Source organism: Delphinapterus leucas, chromosome 16 (genome assembly GCF_059928025.1).
Source record: "Delphinapterus leucas isolate spDelLeu-1000000601 "Yukka" chromosome 16, BTC_Dleu_Yukka2, whole genome shotgun sequence".
NCBI classification, from domain to species: Eukaryota; Metazoa; Chordata; class Mammalia; order Artiodactyla; family Monodontidae; genus Delphinapterus; species Delphinapterus leucas.
This window is the reverse complement of record NC_143144.1, coordinates 77,898,134-77,913,846: the sequence shown is the minus strand read 5'-3', so window position 1 is coordinate 77,913,846 and position 15,713 is coordinate 77,898,134. Positions and strand designations below refer to the sequence as shown.

Sequence of the window (15,713 nt, the reverse complement as noted above, 5' to 3'; positions counted from 1 at the left end):
ATATGACATTTACCTCCAATAATTTGCAACAATAAAATCAAATTCACGAGTGGCCAACACTCAAGTCTGACACTACAAGATGAAAGGACTATAAATGTGCAAGAGTATCAACTCGTTTAAGTAGTTTATTTACCAAAAGATAGTAGTCTCTATCTTAGAGACAGTATCTTAAATTTAAACGATTCAAAAATTTTCTACCAGAGTTAAGAGTTGCCCCTCCCAAGGAAGGGAAAACATAAATACATGCATAAATTTTTATCAAATAAACTGAGTTTCAATCTTCTGAAATTTATTTAACACAGTAGGAGTTGGGGGTACAGGGCAAGGAGAATACAGTCAGTAGAAATAAATCTAAACATATTTTCTTTAGGAAGACAAATCCTAACACCTGCATAGTATAGCAAATACTTTCATAATTAAAACTCTTGTATGCTTTTGAAGAGGTAACCCTTTGGATTTTACAAACCTGTGGATTATCCATGTACCATACAAAACTATCTTCTCTGGTATCCAGTATGAAGTACCTCCGAAGAAATTTCCCACTGTTTTCATTTTCTTCAATGTCTAGAAAACCACAAATGCGATTCTGACGATCCACATAAGGCATTTCTGTGCTTGAACATTACACTGTAAAATAAAAACATTAACAGTAAGTACTTCTCAGTGGACTTCAAGCATTAAATGTGCTATGGTATGGTTTATTCAACAAAGAGCCTACTTTCCAACATTATGTGGGGGCTGGTTAATGTGAATACATAAAAGCATGGGCAAAAATCACTTGAAATTAAGCTTATTGTGAGTGGTTACTAAATGCAACTATACAGAACTGATGCGGACAAGGGACAGCTATTCATGTCAGCTGAATAATTTACTTAACTTTTCACTATGAGTAGGCATCGTCATCCCCATTTCATAGGTAAGAAATATAACACTGAGAAGGGGAAGTGCCTTTCCAAGATTAGTGAACTAGCAGGTAATGAATCAAAACATGAACCCAGATTCTTGGACTCCAGAGCTCATATCTTAACGTTTACATCATCCTGTCACTCTAAAATCCTTGGTATTATTAAAACCAAAATGAATCAAAATAAAGTAAGCTAACATCATGAAAAGAGATAAGCAGGTATTATGTGCCCCCCGAATGGAAGACACAAACATCACCAATAAAGAACATATAACAAAAAAAAAAGGTTTATCTCAATCTGATCAAGTTTCTAGATTTCCCTAAGTCCAGCTTCCAGTTCACAGGAAACAAAGAACACAGAAGAACATATTAAACTTCACCACAGGTATTCAATCAGCAAAAGTGGACCGTGGGAAACATCAGGACCAAAAGCCCAGTTTCTTCAGCAAATAAACTACTACAGGGGGAAAAAAAAGGGGGAGAGAGAGAAAGAGAAGTCACAGATTAAAAGCGACTTCAGAGGCATATCATATTCTGATTCTGAAGTACTGAAATTTTTGTTATGTTCATTAAAGTTAAAAACCATGGCTTGGATAAAAAGCAGTGTTTCCATCCATTTTTCTCTAAAAACTGTAGATATGTGATTCCCTCCTGATGTGATGCAAATCTGCAGACTATTCCTACTCCAAAGGTACTTCTACAGCCAGCGCCAACATCTTTCGGCAGGTTGAATTATTTATGTAACTATTTTTTCGTTTAACTCACAGTGAAAATTCAATTAGAATACGCCCTGATATACTGTTTATCTAAATCACTATTCTGTATACAGCCAGAGAAATGGTGAAACACGCCAAAAAGTTTTCTTTAATTAATTATTTATTTATTTTTGGCTGCATTGGTTCTTCATTGCTGCACATGGGCTTTCTCTAGTTGCGGCGTGCAGGGGACGCTCTTCGTTGCGGTGTGCAGGCTTCTCACTGTGGTGGCTTCTCATTGCGGAGCATGGCTCTACGTGCGTGGGCTTCAGTAGTTGTGGCATGCGGGCTCAGTAGTTGTGGCTTGCGGGCTCTAGAGCACAGGCTCAGTAGTTGTGGTGCACGGGCTTAGCTGCTCCGTGGAATGTGGGATCTTCCCACACCAGGGATCGAACCCATGTCCCCTGCATTCGTTGTTGGATTCTTAGCCACTGAGCCACCAAAAAAGTTTTAAACAAAAGTATAAATTAAGTTTGTATGTGTGTATTATTACAGATCTGGCACTTGGAGACAATTTTTTAATGAACTTACCCAAGTTCTAAAAAATTTCTAAAATGTAATCAAAGCTTGGAAAATTAATACACTATACTAACACATACTGCAGGTAAAAACTGTCAACTCGTGTGGTACGCCATGAGGAAAGACACAGGCCAAAGGAACAGAATTGAGAGCACAGAGACAAACCCATACATCTATGGCTAACTGATTTTCAACGACGGTGCCAACATCATGCTATAGGGAAAGAACAGCCTCTTTAACAAACAGTGCTGGGACACCTGGAGAGCCACGTGCTGAAGAATTAAACTGGACCGCTATCTTACACCATATACAAAAAATAACTCAAAATGAATTAATCTAAAAATAAGAGCTAGAACTATAAAACTTCAAGAAAACATAGAGGAAAATCTTCATGGCCTTGGAGTTGGCAATGAATTCTTAGATGTGACACTGAAAGCACAAACAACAAAAGAAAAAATAAGACAAATTGGACTTCATAAAAATTAAAAACTTTTTTGCATCAAAGGACATCAAGAAAATGAAACTACAACCTACAGAATGGAAGGAAGTATTTGCAAATAAGGGTCTAATATCCAGAATATACAAATAACTCCTACAACTCAACAACGAAAAAACAAACCCAATTAAAAAATGGACAAAGGACTTGAGAAGACATTTCTCTCAAAGAAGATAAAACAAATGGCCAACCAGAACACAAAAAGTTGCCCAATATTATTTGTCATTAGGGAAATGTAAACCAAAACCACAGTGAGATACCACTTCACACCCACCTGGATGGATATAATTAAGAGAGGAAAATAATAAGGGTATAGGCAAGGATGTATAGAAATTGGAACCCACCTACATTGCTGGTGGGAATGTAAAATGGTACAACAGCTGTGTAAAACAGTTTGGTAGCTCTTCAAAAGTTAAACATAGAATTACCATATGACTCAGCATTTCCACTCCTAGGTATATATCCAAAAGAATTGAAAACAGGTACTCAAACACTTATACGTGAACATTCATAGCAGCACTATTCACAATAGCCCAAAACTGTAAACAACCCATATGTCCATCAACAGGTAAATGTACATACATACAATGGAATACTACCCAGATACAGAAAGGAATGAACTACTGATACAATACATCCAATCAAAATTCCAAGATATTTTATAAAAACTGACAAGGTGGTTCTATTATATATATTTAAATGCAAATAACCTAGAAAAGCTAAATCTATTTCCCAAAGAACAGACTGACATTACTTGATTTCAAGACTTACAACAGAACTACAGCAATAAAGATAGTGTAGGACTGGTGAAAAGATATAATAAATCAATGGAACAGAACAGCATCCAGAAACAGACCCATACATATACTGTTAATTGATTTTCAACAAAGATGTCAAAGCAATTCCAAATACAGTCTTTCAACAAATGGTGCTGGAACAATTAACTATGCATGTGGAAAAAAATTAACTTGAAATGGATCAGAAACCTAATGTACAATTAAGCTTCTCGAAAAAAAAAAAATACACACACACACACACACACACACACACACACTGATATATTTTTTAAAGACATTTATATATACATATAAATAAAGTCTTCATGATCTTAGGGGTAGACAAAGATTTCTTAGATAAGACACAAAGAGCCTAAACCATATAATGGTTGATATAATGGACTTAATCAAAATTAAAAACTGCTCTTTGAAAGACACGAATAAATCAAAAGATGAGCCACAGAACAGGAGAAAATATTCAGTACACATATATCTATCAAGTAACTGACATCCAAAAATAGGCAAGGAATTATTACAACTCAATAAGACAAACAACCAAGTAAGAAAATAGGCAAAAAAATTTGAACAAAGTCAACAAAGAAGATATACATAGTTTTTTTTAAATAATAAAAAAGAAAAAGGAAGACATACAAATAATAAATAAGCACATAAAGATGCTCATCATTAGTAAGATGATACAAATAAAAACTGTGAGATACCACTACATACCTACTAGAATGGCTAAAACAAAAACAAACAAATAAAACCCTGACAATACCAAATGCTGGCAAGGATGTGAAACAAATGACGAGTCTCTCATGTTGCTGATGGGAATGGGAAATGGTGCCGTAGCTTGGGAAGACAGTTTGGCAGTTTCTTAGAAAGTTAAACGTACCCTTAACGATATGACCAAGCAATGCCACTCCTAGGTATTTATCCAAGTGAATTGAAAACTTATGTTTATACAAAACCTATATGCAAACGTTTAAAACAACATTATTCATAATTGGCAAAAAGCAGAAACAAACCAAATGTCCTTTAACTGGTAAATGAAGAAACTGTGGTACATCCAATACAATGGAATACGACTTAGCAAGATAAAGGAGCAAAGTATTGATACACACAATATGGGTATTTTGTTAAGTGAAAAAAGCCAGACCAAAAGGCTATAGGGACAGAGAACAGATCAGTGAGAGGGACTGACTTCAAAGGGTAATTTACGGAGCGATGGAACTGTTCTGTATCTTGATTGTAATAGGATACACAACTATGTATTTATCAAAAGTTGGCTCAAATACCACATACAGTGAGCTGTATTGCATACAAATTAAAAAAAAAAAAAACTACAGTGATAAAAACCAGATCAGAGTTGCTAGGGCTTGCGATAGAAGAACAAGAGAGAACAAGAACAAAAGAGAGAAAGAACAAGAGAGAAATTTTTTTGGCAACATAGCTGTTGCACATCCTGATTGTGGTAGAGCTTATATAATTACATGCATCCGTCAAAACTCATAGAACTATACACTAAAAGAGGTAAGATTTATTGTATGTAAAATTATACCTCTATAATGCCGAATTTCTTTTTAAAAAGATGCCATATATACTCACCAGACTGGCTAAAATTAAAACAGACTGACAACACCAAATGTTATTAAAGGTGTGGTGCATCCAGAATTTATGTACTGTTGATGGGAATGTAAGATGGTACAATCACTATGGGAAAAGTTCTGACAATAAAACCAAACATACACCTACCCTATGACCCAGCCATTCTATTCCTAAGTATTTACTCAAGAGAAATGAAAACATATATTCATGCAAAGACTAATTCACAACCATTAGTAGTAGCAGCTTTATTCATAATAGCTACAAACTAGAAACAACCCAAATGTCCATCAAAAGGTGAAAAGATAAATAAAATGTAGTATGTTTATACAATGGAAAAGCTGTCTACAATATAAAGGGACTCCTACTGCATGCAACAATATGGTCAAAACTCATCAAATTGTAAACTTTAAATGGATACAGTTTATTGTATGTAATTTAAACTCCAAAAAGTTTTAAAAATCCAGCATAATAAAAAATTCATTAAATAAATTTGACTACAAATAACTTTTTAAAAAATATTTTGCATGGCAAATCCTGATCAGCAAGTCAAAACCAGTAGAAAATATTTGCAGCTTATATTACAAAGGGCTAATCTCCCTAACATTTAAAGAGTCTGCAAAAAATGTCAAGGGAAATATATCAAAACTTCAGTAGAAAAGTGGGCAAAAGACATGAACAGACATTCCACAGAAAAAGACATAAAAATGACCCTCAAACATATTAAGAGATGTTCAATCACTCATGATAAGAAAATCCCAAAATGACACACGATGCTGTAGGCATTGCTACTGACACCACAAACAAAAAAAGGCAACCAGACTTCATGTGCCTCCTTGTGGAATTTATACCATCTATAAAACACTTATGAAAAAAAAAAGTACAAATACCTGAATCTAGATCTAACTACCAATTTATAGGAAATAGAGAAGACAGAGAAAGAATACGTTAACCTATATCACAGAGATTCAAATAGCAAAATTCAAACTATAATTAGTTTCTCAGGACAAACAACATGGCTTCTTCAGAAATAAATTCCAAGGGAGTAGGGGGAAAGGAACTGGAGGAAGAACTTATAAGTTAAAAGACCTAAAAAGACATAATCACAACATGTGGGCCTTATTTAAATCTTGTTAACAACAACAACACTGAGTTATCTAAGGAAACTGGAAATTTGAATACTGCCTCATGATATTAAGGAAACATATATATTTTTTTCAGTGTGGTGATGGTATTGTGGTTATGTTACTAAGAAAATGAATTCGCATCATTTAGAGATATTTATTCATACAGAGACAAAACATTATCTGAATACTCTGGAAGGAGGGCTGGATGAAGGAGGGATGGCCTGGGTGGGCAGTTGTCGGGGCTAGATGATGGGTACTGTAGTTACACAATCCTGTCTACTTCTGTGGAAGTTCACAATTCTTCATTACAAAAAGAAAGGTTAATAAGAACTTTTTTTCATAAGAAAAGTTCAAAAAAAGTCTATACTACACAGAGATACCATTTCTCATCTATGAGACTGGCAAAAATTCAGAAATCTGACAACCTACAATACTAGTAAGGCTGTAAGAAAACAGTAACTCTCTTATATTGCTGGTGGGAATGCAGAATGGTATGACCCTACTGAGATGAATCTGGCACTATTTAACATGTGCATTTACCCTATGACCAGCAACCCTACTTGCTACTGTAATTCTGAAACAATTTTATGCAAATGATAGTACTTCAGGTGCATCACAGGACAATGTAAACATACTGATGCTATGATTATATTTAAAGTAAAATAAAACAAATTTTGTTATTAGGAACCTAGATTTTTACAGTAAGGGAAAAAACGTACAAATACAAAACAAAAGGAAAAATTCTATACAATGCATCTGAATTAGAGTTAGTATGAACTCATGATCTTTGAAAATATGATAGTAATAGAAAATCACCACTTTGCAATTCCAATATAATCACTGATTTAAGCAAGAGTCTTCAATGAATACCAATACCACTAGAAAACAGGTTGTTAGGGAACAGAATACTCAGTCTCAAAATTTCACCCCAGTGTTCTTACCAATTACAAAGAGCAAAATGTATGTATATGTATCTTTACAGTGGTGAGATCTTATAGTCCCCACCTTTACCAAATGATTTAGCATCTAATGAATCTAGAAGCCAGGGATTAACGGATATCACTTCTCTCTAAATAGATCACAACACTATATGATTCCACCGATCTGAAATATCCAGAATGAGCAAATCTATGAAGATAGAAAGTAGATTAGTAGTTGCCTAGGAGGATGGGGGATGGGAAGGAATGAAGAGTTGCCTAGAGATGGGAGGGTACAGGGTTTCTCTTTAAGGTGATAAAAATACTCTAAAACTGACTGTGATAACAGTTGCACAGTTCTGCAAATATATTAAAACCATTGAATTGCACACTTTGAGTGAATTATTCCTCAACCAAGCTGTTTAAAAAAAAAAAGAATTATAATTGTCTTTTATCTTTCATTCCAGAGCACATCAGAAACCTTAAAAAACATTTCCTCTCCCAGACCTCTGAATGCTGTGGTGTCCCAGGGGATGGTCCACGGACCTCTTCTCTATTTACACTCAATCTCTTGGTGAGCTCACTCATTCACATAGGTCTAAATACTGCTATCTCCAGCCCTGGACACTCTGCTGGACTCCAGACTCATGTATACAACTGCCAACTCTATGGATCTACTTACTTACCTAACAGGCCTCTCACACTTAGCAAACTGTGCCCAGATATACCCCCTCAGCAATCTGTTCCCCTCTGTCCTTCCCATCTCAGTAAAGTCACTCCCTTCTTCCAGCTGTTCAGGCAAAATCTGGAGTCACACTTGATCAAGACTTGTTTCTCTCATTCCATGTCCAGTCCATAAGCAAATCCTACTGGCTCCATCTTCTAAGTATATCCAGAATCCCACCATTTGCATTGCTGCCACTCTGGTCCAAGCCACCATCACCTCTTAGCTGGACTACTGCAAGGGCTTCCCTGCCCCCTTCACTCCATTTTCAATACAGCTGTCAGAGTGATCTCATTAAAACGTATGTTCGAGTGTTTATTCAATATTTGCCAAGCAAATATTTAAAATTAATTTAATCCTTATAATAATTTTACAGATGAGAAAAACAAAGCACAGAAGATTTTAAAAATAACTTGTACAAGGTCACATGATTAGGAAGTGGCAGAGCCAGGATCCAAACCAGGGGAATCTGGCTCTAAAGCCCATGCTCTTCAGTACTATAAAATGTCACTCTGCTCAAATCTCTTCAACTTTGGCTGCTTATTAACATTACCTGGGAGTTTTTTTGAAAATCCTGATGCCTAGATTAGAGCATCCAGACCAATTAAATCAGAAACTCTGGAGATGGGATCTAAGCATCAGTACATTTTTAAAGCTCCCCCAATAATTCCCACGTTCAGCCAAGGTTAAGAACCACTGTTTTAATGCAATCCCATCGCATTCAAAGTAAAAACCAAAGCTCTTACAAAGACATACAGGCTTCACCTACCCCCCACCCCAACCTGTCCCAGTTCCCCCGCTTGATTACTCATCTAGTCCCTGACGCCTACCACACTAGACAAGCTCCCCACTCGGAGCCTTTTAACTCAAATGTCACTTTCTCAGGGAAGCCTTCTTGACGCCCCATCTAACTGCAAATGCTCCAAACTGTCCTGCCACTTCCCATCTCCCTTCCCCACTTCATTTTTCTCCTTAGTATTTATTGCTAACAAACAATATCATTTACTTATTTCTTGTCTGTTTCCCCACACTGGAATGTAGGCTCCCTGAGAGCAGGGACTTTTTTTCTATTTACTATTGTTTCTCCAATGCCTAAAACAGTGGCTGGAACATGGAAGGGACTCAATAACAATTTGTTGAATGAAAAATTAAGGAACCCATAATTACTGCATCAAATATTAATGTTTAAGTTTCCAGACAGAAAAAAGCCGCTTTTGCGCCATCTGATGGGAAACCATTTAGCAAACGATTTAATCGACTGGTTTGCTTAGATGATGGAAGGAAAAAGGTTCGATAGTATATTTCTGTTTGGATTTATACTTTCAGTAAAGCTAGTATGAGGTAAGAACAGATAAAACTGTGTAATTAAAACCTCTACAAAATCTATCCTTCAGCTTTACTTGTGCTCTAAGGGCATAGTTAGATCATACAAACATTCATAAATTAACACACACAGTTAACACTTCATCAGTCAGGAACCATGAAGCAAATCAAAAAAATAAAAACAAAACAAAAATCAAAAAAAGAGAAAGAAAAGAAAAAGAAAAATTAAATTCTGCACAGTGAGACTTCATTAGGCCCACAGGACTTCACTACTGAAGTCCTGATTAGATGCTGAATGAGACTACTCTTGTCCCCAAACTGTCGACAAACACAAAGCTTAAGATATACAGACATCAAGGATCAAATACCTGTGGAGTCTGGCCCTGACACCCCACACACACCTCAGGGCTATGGTACTCTAACCAACGTCTTACCGTCATTCCACTCTACATGAGCAGCTGACAGAAGAGAGGGAAAAACACGACAAGTATTCCAAGTGTTCAGAGAGAAGGAAGGTGATGGTCACCCAAAAGCAGTGGTAGGGGGCCCCAAGAGAATCATTCACCAAGATCAGAAGTGCCTACAAGAAGGACAAATTGTCATCTTTCTCCAGTTCAATGTCTGCTTATGAAGTAGACTGAGTGACTGACCCTGTGCCTATTTGAGCAGGGGGACAAAGAGAATTGATGAGAAACGGCAGGGCACAGAAAGGAGGCAGACTTAAGCAGGCAGCAGGCCACCATTTGACATCAAAAGGAAGTAAGTTTCCAGTGTATTAAGTGTAAATTACAGAAGGTAGCTGGACTTGAGCTGTCTTGCTGTTATCAAAAAATCTGGCTGCAGAGAGAAACCCACCTTACCCCCAAACACTCATAAGAACCAGCAAGTAGACTGAGAGGACAGAAATGAGGAGGGCGTGTAGATTGGTAAAGGTTTACCCACAGCAAATTTCATATCCAGGGACTGTGCAGTGGGGACTCTCCCTGCAAGATCTCACCAAAAGTTCCAGTTTGGAAGCCTACCACTAGACATTAATGGCTCGCCACTGTTAATCAAGAAAAGGCTTTAATAACACCAGGTAAGAAAGAGTTGCCTTTTTTCATTTTTCTTCTAACTAGTCTCTATTCAAATACATCCACAAAGAGGGAAAAGAAAGAGGTATCCAGGGAGCATATCACAATCCCTCCCCACTTCAAGTGCTTCAGGGAATAAGTGGCCAGATACTGGGTTAAAGGAGGAGTGGAGCTTTAATAGGAGATTGAAGGTTTAAACTGAAATAGATTAGACTGGAGCTTTTAATAGCTGTAAATGATAGAAAAGCTACCATTTGCCCATGAAATCATGAGGAAGCAGGGAGAGGGAAGATCCAACAAAGCATAGTTGAAAGCAGTCAATGTGGAAAAGTATAACTGTCTTAAATCTGTTCTCACCAAGCTCAGACTGCTCAGTAACGTACGACATACGGCACAGCATCACCGCCCTGAGTAATGACAGGAACACCTGATGTGGAAATTCCCATGGGGGATTTACGGGACCCAGCAAGATGCTACATTAGAAGTCCTCTGAGACCACTTCCAATTCTAAGTGCCTGATTGTCCTTTCTTCTGATTGTCCTTTCTTCAAGAAGAGGTTAAACTGAGTCCAGAATCCAGATTTCAAGTGTTAAACTATTAAAGGCTAGGCTACCCAAAGGAGTAAAACCACAACTTTCTGAAGAATAAAATTATCAGACTGATAAGTCTGATAAGGGTTCCATGTAGGAAAAAATATTTAAGACTTCAATATTTTTAAGACTCTAAAGACTTAAGCATTAAAATAATATCCTAAATGACTTTGATTTTTCTTTTACATTCAACAGAAATTCCAGTTCAAAGAATGTTTATGATTTAAAATCCTCAAAATACCATCTTCCTAAATCAAAGCAATTCAACTAATCAAAGGCTTACCAAAATAAACAGCAAGCACATGTTTGCTTAAATATCTTCTAGGAATTACAAACTCACGTGTTCTTTATCATACAGCAACTACTGGGAAAAAATATCACTCAGAGTTCAAATGGTTTAATGTCACTCATTAAGCATAACAAAATCCTATTGCTGCAACAAATACCAACAATTTTTATTTTTAAATTAAAAAAAAAATCCACACGTTTATGTTTCTAAAAACAATTAAGCATTGCAGACAAGCATCTAAAGCAACAGAAAGTTTCTACCCTAGGAACTCTTTTCTGATACCAGTCAATAAATTTCCAAATGCTAGGTACTTACAAATGGCCAAAAGAATTAAAACTAAATATTAATATTTATCTCCTAATAAAGCCATTTTATTGTATCATTGCAGATCTAAATGAGAGAATCACCTTGAAATTTAAAATCAAATTTTAATATTATCAAAAGTAAAATGCTCAAGCATGTGGGAAAGTAATAAAGCTGAGGCAGTTACTGCTATAGAACTTGAAATTTTCTAATAAAGGCAGAGTGTGAGTAACTACTGTCACATCTGAATAATTACTACATTTTATTCAGAAAACTATTTATCTTCCTCGTTCTTAAATGACAGTTATTTAAACAAGAACAATTATTTAACATCAAACGGTACTTCAATGTCAAAGGCCGACTTAAATTATTCTAATAAATTACTTCATGGATTTCATTCTGGATTACAAATTATCATCGGTAGAAGTAACTGTGGGTTTTGCAGTAGGAATGTAAGAACTTTCAGGCTTAAATAAGTCTTTATTTTTTAAGCTGCATTAAATGTTTTTTGAGAAAAAGCCCTATAAAAAGATAAAATGTTTCCATCTTTCCCAAGTTATTCTCCTAGGGGTCTTCAATATCACAACCTATATATTAACAACCAACATGTGAGTGTTGCCCACAGTGACTTTTTAAAGAAAATAACTCTATGCTATTCTTAATGTCCTTAAACAATTCTAAAACGGTCCTTCCGGCTTATGAACTCATGGCAGTTTCCTAACAATTGTATACTTATCCTGTTTTACTGTCTCTCCTAGTCTATGACAAACTCACATTTACACAGCACCTCTTTCCTATTTTGCTACATTGCTAAAACTAGGGGGGGAGGGGGATACAAACCTGCTACTTCCCCCCTTTCTCAAAAGCAACAAAAATACTAATTAACAAGATAAAATGAGGTATGAAGCAGTTTCAATACATATAAATCACATCTCCTTAATGCCACAAAGTTATCCTCTGCTTACCACAAAGGACAAATGCATGGCCATATCCTTTGATACAGGTATACTCTTAAAGAGAATCCTGTCAATGGATACACTGTAGGGTTTACAGCACTATAAAATAAATAAATTATTAACTCAAATTCTGCTAAGCTTAAATACTCTTGTTTAAATACATAAATGTTCTAAAATGTAATTTCCCCTGGGAAGATATGGCCAAGTTAAGGATTTAAACTAACTCTACTTGGGGAAATATCTTTTGCCACAAATGTGTTACTATGAAAATTTGAGTATGAAACGCAATAGGCTTTTTAGTCAGAATGAATCTTACTATTTTTTAAATAACAATTCTTCAAGTTCTTCTGTGAAAAAAACATTTAGTTTTACAAAATGATTTTTTCAAGTTTTTCTCTGAATCATATAAAGCTTACCCCAATTTTGCTGTAGAGTTTCAATGGCTTTAAACTAACATAGAAAGTGTGTAAGCTGAGTGCCTGGGGGGAAATAAAGCAGACAGATGAGTAGTTCTCGGATAAAAGACTATGGTATAAACCGCATAGTGCGCTATTGGTTCCAGTCGTTAAGCACACAGGAAATAAGGTTTTCTAGTTAAAAAAACGAATTGACAAACGGCAACGACTCCGTTAAAGCTAAGAAAATCTTATCAAAACCAACAACGATCAATCATAAAATAAGAAAACAAGCATTATAGGATTGTAAGGTGAAATCGGAGGGAGAAAAAAATGGCCCAAATTGCCTTACTATATCTTCTATAACCTCCTCTAGGACCTGCCCCCAACAGAGCGATCGAGTTTCATTATTCAGGTGGCCAGCCGCGCGCAGATGCTCTGCTGTTGGGCACAGCATAACTAGAATTCTACCAAAGGCGGTAAACACGACTTTCATTATGACAACACTTTCCCCTCTGATGGTCTATCCAGGAGGGTCAATAGAAAGAATCGGAAATAAACCACAAACCACTCAAGACGGTCCCAAAGCGGTGAGACTGGCAGCTGGCCTCTAAGCTTAAAGACCTGGGTTCTGGTCGCCTCCTTGGTCCTACTTGCGTGACCCTGGACAAGTCACTTCCAACTTTCGCACTGGTCACTGCACCATTAAGGTGCTAAGGTAAAGCACTAATACTGAAGGATGCTAAGGAACAGGGCGGAGTCGACTTCTGACTCGGCGAGTCCTAAAGTGAAAGCGCATTAACATAATACAAGACGATGCCCCTAGGCAGCTGAGCCCCCAAGAGCTCTGCCCTTAAGTCTAGCCATTCGACAGGCGTCGCCCGCCGGGAATCCCCCGACAGCTGGCCGGCCGTGCGTCCGGGAGGAGGGCGCGACGGTACTTTTTAGCAGAGCCACCGCATGGCTCCTCGGCGACAGCGACCGCCGCCGGGCTCCCTACCCTCCTCGGCCGGACGCCGCCGAGGGCCGAGGTCAGGAAAACAATAAAGGAAGGAGCCGCGGGAAGACGCCGCCGCCGCCCCCTCCCGCCGCCCAGAACTCGGCGCGCGCAGGTGAGCCGGCCCCGCGGCCTCTACCAGGTGCAGCCGCGCGGGCCGACCGGCCAGGAGAGAGGCCTCGGGGCGCAGCCCGGGACCCCGCGCCCCCCACCGCCCGCGGGCCCGCACTTACCAGCGCCCGCCGGTCCCTCGAGCCTCCCAGCTCGCTTCAGCCGGCGCCGCGCTCCTGGAGCCCGGCCCTGCTCACCCCGCCCCGGCGCGGCCGCGCTCCTCACGCCGAACTTCACGGCGGCCCTCGCTCGGGAGCACCGGCGCCGCCGCGGCCCCTGGTCCCACAGGCACCGAGCTGCCGGGAGCGGCGCCCACGACGGCCCGCCCGCGCACTGCGCACGCGTGCCCGCGCTACCTCAGCCCCCAGACGGCGGCAGAGATTCCAGAGCGGGCACTCCCAGCCCGAGGAGACTACAAGTCCCGGCAGGCGCCGCGCGGGTCCTGGAGGCGTGGCGGGCCGGGTTAGGGGGCCGTCTTCCTGGTTCAGGGGCGGTGACCTCGGGCGCGTTGGGGAGGACCGCGCGCGGAGCGCTGGGCCCTTGCGCTGCGGTGCATCCTGGGATTCGTAGTTTTCGAGGACCACGGGGCTTGGCTCGGGGTTGGAACTCAGGGTTCTCTTGTGTCACCGCCTAGAACTTCCAGGCACAGGGATCTTTAAAAATAGGCTTCGTTCGTTTGCAGATAATTTCTTTGCAAGCTGTCCCATAATCAGTCCAGGAAGTATAAATTCACAGGCTGCTGTGTGACCTGGGGAAAAACGCTTTACAGCTCTTCGCGCCAATTCTAACAATTTCTCTCTCCCTAGAACTGTATCTGCACCTCCTACTTAATAGGACACGAGGCTTAGAGAAACTTAAAGAATGATTAGTCGAAATTCGATTAGTCGTTATTCGATTAGTCGAAAGACTGGAACATAAATATGTATTATCATAAATATTTATTCGTAAATATTTAACCTGTTTGTTGAGCACGTACCATGCCAAATCCCGTAAGAGGCACTAGACACACACTTGAGAACAAGATAGATGCCGTCCTGACCTCATGGAGTCTGCAGTCTGTAGCGGGAGCTAGCCCTTAAACTAGCAAGATAAATACAGATTTTAATGCAATGGAGAAACTAAGCAAGTTAAAGAGATAGTGGGGGAGGAGGGGCTCTTTAGAGAGGGTGGTCAGGGAAGGCAGTCTGACGAAGTGATTTTTGAGCTGAAACCTGAAAAAAAGAATCATTCAGATACGCAAAGAGCTGGGAAAGGACTATATGCCACGGCTTTGACAGTGCATGGCACACGCTAGGCTCGCAATAAATATTTCTTCCGTTTGTGTCCTTCCTTTCCTTCTCCATCAAAATCTTTAGGAACACCTTTCAGAACATCCTTCCTATGCAGAGATGTACAGGAGACAAATCAATGTCCAGCAGTAGCACAGGCTGTACGTGTACAGCTGCTAGGACAGAAAACACAAGGTGAATGCCTACGAGCCTGGCGACATGGCTGGAACCTTGACTACTTAACGCCTTCTTTATTTGTGAACTGGGTCAAAAGTCTCAGCACTCAGCCTGGCCTCCTGACTCACTTCTGTTTATGAGGTAGAGAATGGGATTTGGAGTTTACCTCCATTAGGATTCTAAAGGAAGCCTAGATATTATCTCATCAAAATCAGAGGTGGAGTGAAAAACAGCCCTAGACTTACCTGTGGACACTTACCTTTGTGACCTTAGGCAGAGGGTGACACTTTACCTTTCTGATGCTCAGTGACCTCAACCGCTCACCTTACAGAATGTTCTCAGAGTCTGATAAGCTGATAGAGGGGAAAACCGCTCTCCAGCCTGCGTGGAATGCTCCCGCCCTGGTTC

At 39.2% G+C, this 15,713-nt stretch overlaps 1 protein-coding gene across 9 annotated transcripts in view; it reads right to left on the bottom strand.

Annotated features, from left to right (window-relative positions):
• The window catches only part of PLEKHA1 (pleckstrin homology domain containing A1), a 58,760-nt gene extending 44,630 nt beyond the window's left edge, over positions 1–14,130 (bottom strand). For 8 of the 9 annotated variants that reach the window (XM_089898274.1, XM_089898278.1, XM_022568542.3 and 5 more), the window contains exons 1-2: positions 13,983–14,130; positions 467–627 (exon numbers count right to left, since the gene is read on the bottom strand). In XM_089898274.1, the coding sequence (XP_089754400.1) occupies positions 467–607 (141 nt within the window). In that variant the 5' untranslated portion in view covers positions 608–627; positions 13,983–14,130. Of the gene's footprint in view, positions 1–466; positions 628–13,982 lie in introns of those variants that run through there. The other variant, XM_089898273.1, reaches the window with a different exon arrangement.
• Between the last annotated feature and the right edge of the window lie 1,583 nt (positions 14,131–15,713).